Genomic DNA, 6,342 nt, shown 5'->3' with positions numbered 1-6,342 from the left:
ATTCTCTCATTGCCAATAAAACACTGACGTTTCACTCATATTTTCTGTGGCATTACCCTTTTTTAAAAATAGAATATTGTACTATATAAAAAAAGTTTGTAGTTATTTTTATAGATCATACTTGCTGTGTTGTCAAATTTTTGGGAAATACTACTCATTAGAATTCTATAATGAGCACACAAAGTAGCAGTGGCGTAGCTAAGGGGCTGTGGGCCCCGATGCAAGTTTTACAATGGGGCCCCCCAAGCACTCTATACATAACAATTGACACGGCGCACCAAAACCTGCCAATGGCAACTACAGTGTTAGAGGTACAAGAAGGGGACAGGGAACAGTTTGTTAATGATTACCACTATTCAAATTACCTATAGAAGTGAATATTATGATCACAGGACCAATAGAGAGCTAATACTGTAGTTGAGGGAGGGCCCTTTGGGGCCCCTCTGGCCCAAGGGCCCGGATGCGGTCGCTACCTCTGCACCCCCTATTGCTACGCCCCTGCAAAGTAGGATAAAGGGCTGTTTAAGGTTTACAAGGCTAACCACAAGTTACCCAAGTTATAATGTATTATTTAAGCTGCTTGACTGAATCTAGAGGCTATCTTACAGTATTACAATTCAGAATATTAAACATGTATTTTGTTAATTCTGGTATAAGTCTTTAAAGTGGATCTAAACTGAGAACTTCCTAGCCACAGCATGATAAACTTTATGGGGAAAAAAATCTTCATTACAATTTATGGAAATCCTAAAAAAAAGTTTTAACCTGGGTTAACTTTACAGGGTGCAGAGAAAGGGTTAAGCCCGGTGTTTACTTAATAGCAGAGAGCCAGTGGCTCTCCAGAGTTTCTCTGCATTCTGCAGCTACTGACAAGACAGCTTGATCTGGCTATATAAACAAAGAAACACACAGCTGTGGATTTTTTTCAGCAACTCTATGTGGAATAAGATTTTTCCATGTGTGCTGTGCAAGAGTTTGGGTCTACTTTAAAGTCTACCTGTAGGGAAAAAAGTACCCCAAATGGGTACTCACCTTGTGAGAGGGAAGCCTCTGAATCCAAGTAGTGGGTAAACAGGATCCAAGCTGAACACTAGTGTGAGATTCAATAAAGTGTTACGTGCTATACATGTTTACATGGATAACTCTAAAAAACAAACACGTCTCACCTCCAAGGGAATCTTTGTCAGGTGAAACGGGGGTCAAAAATTACATCTATTGTATAAAAAAGGCATCATGTAGATAAGTAGCCCAACACTGCGCACAGTAAATGGAGCCTCTCAGCTATCACAGAAGTCCCACCAGTAGTAAAATGGGCCTACTAACATTCAGAGCAGTCACAGGAATTCCACTGGGCCACTTAGATGTCACAGGTGGCCCCCACTGTTAAAATGCCCCCCCCCCCCCCCCACACACACACACACACCTCCCACCCAGCAGTAAAAGGTGAATCTTAGCAATAACAGTGTGGTCACTAAAGCAATCACATCAGCCATCCAGCTACCACAGGATGCTTCCAGCAATCACAGGGCACCCACAACAGTTTCCCCACCTCAGTAGTCAATGTGCAGTCCCTGCAGCAAACACATGAAGTCCCATAATTTCTGCCAAGAGCCATAGTGCACCCCTCTTATCCCTGGCAGCAGTAACATGTGACGTCCATTCTCTGTCATTCACAATGCAGTATTCCAGCCCCCCCCCCCCCCCGCCATAGTGGTCAGTGGTCAATGCAGTTCTTCAATCTTTGTTTACAGTGTGGTCCTAGTCTCTCTCTGTAGGTACGAGAACACTGTGTGTGTGGGATGGGGGGCATTTTAGAGGCACTAGAAATCGAGGAAACAGTGTGAATCACTTGAAAGCTGGGACATGCTACAGAGGGCACTGGAAAGCTAGGATACACTACCAGGGGTTCAACACCAAAGAACACAGAACATCTAGGAAAGGTTCTGGAGGAATATGAAATCTACGGCACACTATAGGAGGCAATGATGAGCAGGGGCACACTGTGAAGTACTAGAAAATTGATGAGGGAAAGCAGAAAGCTGTGACAGTATGGTGGGGAGTAGAAATCTGTGACATAGTAATGCAGATATGCTAGAACTTTGGCCCACTTTATTTGTAGCTTGTAAACTTGCCTACTTTTTGCCATAATGTCTCAACACACCTTTTACAAACTGTACCTGGCAATCTAAGTAAAACAATTCAATAAAATAGTGCAAGTTGTCTTTATTACACATTCGTAAATAGGCCCAGTAGTTATTTATATCACAATATTGTACCTTGGGGGTCTCAGCTTGTTTCTGAAAAGGTGTTGTACACCACCCCTGCTGTGCTTATAGTGAAAAGCTGTTTAACCTAAACAGAGACCATACACAATATTTCCTTTAAAGCAAACCTGTGACTGAAGTCCACTAAAACATACTCGAATACAAGTCGACCTTGTGTATAAGTCGACTCCAATATTTGACCCTCTCAAGCTGCAAATTTTTTATTGACTCAAGTATAAGTCTACCCAGCAATGTTAAAGGCTGCACTTGGGGCCCAGGAAGAATTAACAGCTGCACTTGTGGACCAGGAGGAGTATACAGTATTGCAGCCATTAACCCCGCCTGTCCCTTATATGCATCCAGTAACTCCTCCAGGCCCTCAAGTGCAGCAATAACTCACTCCCCTTCCTGCAGCCCAGTATTTCCCCCTGCCCCTTTCCTTGTAAATTCTTGCGGCCAAGACTTTCAGACCTGTGTTTTCTTGGCATTTCCATTATCAAGAATGTGTCACTTAGCACTGGGTAAATTCTGCAAATGGGAATGTCACTATTAGCACACAGATTACTCAGTGTGCTCAGTGTTGCATGTGACTCGTGTATAAGTCGACCCCTATACTTTTATTTAGTGAGTCAGACCTAAATTTCTAGACTTATACTCAAGTATATATGGTAATTATCACAGCACTGGAATATTATTGTATTATTATTATTGTCCTGCTGTCTGATGGTTGAGATGTGTCTGAAAGCCTCTTCTCATTCGTATAGCCTGAGGCTGCCATAGTGAAGATATGCAGTGGTACTGGCAGAAAAATTGGGTTGTTAGACATTAATTTATTTGCTTAAGTGCCCATGTCTGTATCAGCCTCATTAATATCACACATAAGGCTGAGTGAGCTGTAGGACAGACAGGAAACAGAACATTTATGGTGCTTTTCTCCTGGCAGACTCAAAGCGCCCGAGCTGCTAGAGTGCGCTCTATAGGCAGTAGCAGTGTTAGAGAGTCTTGCCCAAGATCTCCTCACTGAATAGGTGCTGGATTACTGAACAGGAAGAGGTAGAAGAACCTGTGTCAGAGGCAGAGCCCTTAACCAGTACACTATCCAGCTGTAAACCTTAACTATCAAGGAAAACATCCTCTTGTAGACCCAAACACATAAGTAACATGTCTTCACTTAATTTATTAAAGGAAGACTCTACAACTTCACTACAGCAGCCATTGCTTACTTAATGGGGGAAATCTCCCATGCACACCTGATCTGTAAGAGGACATAATTTCAAGAGATAGCCTAATGTCTATACAGGTGTTTCCTATCCTCTGCAGTTGACCCTGCTTTGGCATAGGTTGAGTAAGCTTTTTTAGCTATTATATTTGACCACAGTGGAGGTTTCCAGCTCAGTTCTTCCCCTCCCTCTTCATAAAAAGGTATATACATTTAATGTTAATATCTGTAAGGACCTGGGAATAGTGGAAATGGTGCTTTGCACTGCCCAACTATTATCTTATATCGGTACAAAGAGAGAATAACAGAATATATCACTCAAAGTACTGCAATGATCACCAGGTCAGGAACTACAAGTGTACTTCTGATCATGTCCAAGGTATTTGTGCGTTAAGAATTGCTCTCACGGTTTCTTCAGGTTCTCTTGTCAAAGAGCACCATACTGATGTCCACAGTCTTTGTGTTCTACCTTATAAGTTCCCATCTTTCTTTACATCATGACATTCAAGAATATCAGTTTCTTTGAAGTCAAAATTTTTTAATAAATGCAGCAGATCTTCACTGGGATGTGGGAGGGTATCTGCAGTAGAAATGTTACCTCTAACAGGTATTTCCGTTTCTACAGTCAAAGAAAGAGGAATGTTTTGCAATGATGAGCTTGGTGGTTGTGAACTTGTTAGAAGACTTTGTGTTGGAAATACAGTCTCACTCCGTCGATGAAAATTACTATGTTGATCTCTTTTCTCCAATATATCCTCACCTGTCTTGATTGCACCTGGAACAGCTCCTAGTTTCTGGATATCTTTCTTGGAGACCATTTCAGGCTGTAGTGATTCTAGTGTTTTGGTGTTTGTCTGAACACAGTCTGAATTTTCTCTATTATCTATGGTAGATTTTGACTGTAGTGGACCACCACTCACTACCGATGTTTCAGTTGCTGTAGTAACCAGTACTTCAGGGACTTGTAAAGGTGTGTTTGGTGTGACACTGTTCTCACTAGAGGGGTTTCTTTCTGAAGTGTTTGATCTGCTTGCTTCCCGAATAATAGATAGGTCATTTCGAGGAGTGCCAGGCTTGGCATTTCTGTCTGTAGATTCACGTCTCTTCATACCATGAAAATTAGCTTTTCTTTGTGGTACATCATGAAAGCTGGCTATGTAATTTACTTCACTAGGAAAGAACATAGTAGATGCGTCACTTCCCTGCCGACTGATAGCAGATCTGACTGGAGTTTCAGGATGCTCATGGACACTTAAGAACCGTTTAACTCTTCTGAGAACAGAAGGTTGTCTTCGGGGTTTGTCTTCATCCAGCAGCCAGTCGTCACGTAAAAATACAGAATCAGGGAGTCTATAACAGAAAAAGCATCATACAAATATATTATAGTTTACTTTCATTATAGTGACATAGAACAGTGTTTCTCAAAATTTCATGGGTATGTACCACTTTTGAAAGCCTGTGCTGGCCAAGTACTCCCTGATATGGTAAAGACTATTTCAAGTACCCCTTGATACAGATACCCTTAATAGTAGTACATGATACTCGTTTCTAAACCATTTCCACATATTTGCTATTGTTTTTAATTAGCAGAAATACTAGTTTGGCTGTTTATATAGGATTTATTATTTTCTGAAACTATAAATGTATTTAACTTAATTAAATACATCAAGCCCAAGTATTCCCTAGACCCATCAGACGTACCCCCAGGGCTACGTGTACCACATGTTGAGAACCTAGGACATAGAACACTCTTTGGTCAAAGTCCCACACAGAAAAGTTATATTAGTATCGCTGCTGTTTGACACTGTGCTGCTGAAAACCAACTAGAAGTTGCAAGGCAGTAATGATGCTTACCCCATATGCACGGTTGATCCCAAGAATGAAGGAATACAGTAGTCAGCAGCTGCAAGTGTATATGGTGGGCGTACATCAGAGTCATTCCAGTAAATGTCCTTATTCATCTTTGGAAGGTCCATGTGCATTTCATCCACAGCCATAAGGGAAACCTAAAAGAGACATGAATAATATTAGAGAAATATAATATTTTATACACACAAATTACATAAATATGCTACAGTTAACATGACAGTACAGGGAGAGCTTTGGATTTATTTATAGCAACCTTTCTACCCTGGAGGAACCCTGCAAAAAACTTTTTGATCCCAAGGAACCCCTGCAGTTATTTTGCAGGAGGCATGGTCTTTAAAAGTATGTGTGGCTGTTTATTTCACTACCTCCTATTACACTGCCACTCATTATACTGTCTCCTGACCCCCCAAATTAGTGCTTCTTGTTACAGTACTACCTATTATAGTGTGCTCTACATACCACCACGATGGGGGAAAATGCCAAGGAACCCCTGCAGAGTACTCAAGGAACCCTGGGGTTCCAGGGAACCCTGGTTGAGAAAGCCTGATTTATAGTAATTTAAATTTAGCTCAAGACAAAAGATTATGATAGCAAAGAAGACTGAGGCATAAAGTTCAAGTATCATCTGCCTCTCGGCCACCTACTGAGTACCAGCTCAGTCTCACACCTCTTCCTAACATTCATGAAAGTACACCTGAACTGATCTAAAACGTTGTGAACCACCCATACTGGTTTTGTATTCTTAGGTACTGGCACTCCAGGAGAGGTGTCTGTTTCCACCTAGCCCCCCCACCCCCACCTTCTTTCCTCAGTTCAACTAATGGAGGGAGTGCAAGAGAAGGGCAGCAACAGAGGAGCGGGAGAAGTGGATAAGACGGGTATCAGAGTTCAGCAGGGATTGGAGAGGTGCCAGTCTGTTTTTTGGTAGGCCGCAGAGTATGATGTTGCAGTAGTCAAGACGGGAAATGATTAGGGCACGAATAAGCATGT

General features: G+C 41.8%; 1 protein-coding gene across 3 annotated transcripts in view; it reads right to left on the bottom strand.

The window, feature by feature from the left end:
* Nucleotides 1–2,184: 2,184 nt before the first annotated feature.
* BEST3 (bestrophin 3) overlaps nucleotides 2,185–6,342 on the bottom strand; it is a 65,299-nt gene continuing 61,141 nt past the window's right edge. For all 3 annotated transcript variants that reach the window (XM_068276687.1, XM_068276690.1, XM_068276689.1), the window contains 2 exons: nucleotides 5,338–5,489; nucleotides 2,185–4,833 (listed from right to left, as the gene is read on the bottom strand). In XM_068276687.1, the coding sequence (XP_068132788.1) occupies nucleotides 3,954–4,833; nucleotides 5,338–5,489 (1,032 nt within the window). In that variant the 3' untranslated portion in view covers nucleotides 2,185–3,953. The remainder of the gene's footprint in view (nucleotides 4,834–5,337; nucleotides 5,490–6,342) is intronic.

The sequence above is a fragment of the Hyperolius riggenbachi genome, chromosome 3 (assembly GCF_040937935.1).
Source record: "Hyperolius riggenbachi isolate aHypRig1 chromosome 3, aHypRig1.pri, whole genome shotgun sequence".
NCBI lineage: Eukaryota > Metazoa > Chordata > Amphibia > Anura > Hyperoliidae > Hyperolius > Hyperolius riggenbachi.
Note: the sequence above shows the minus strand (reverse complement) of the source record. Positions and strands in the feature narration are given on the sequence as shown.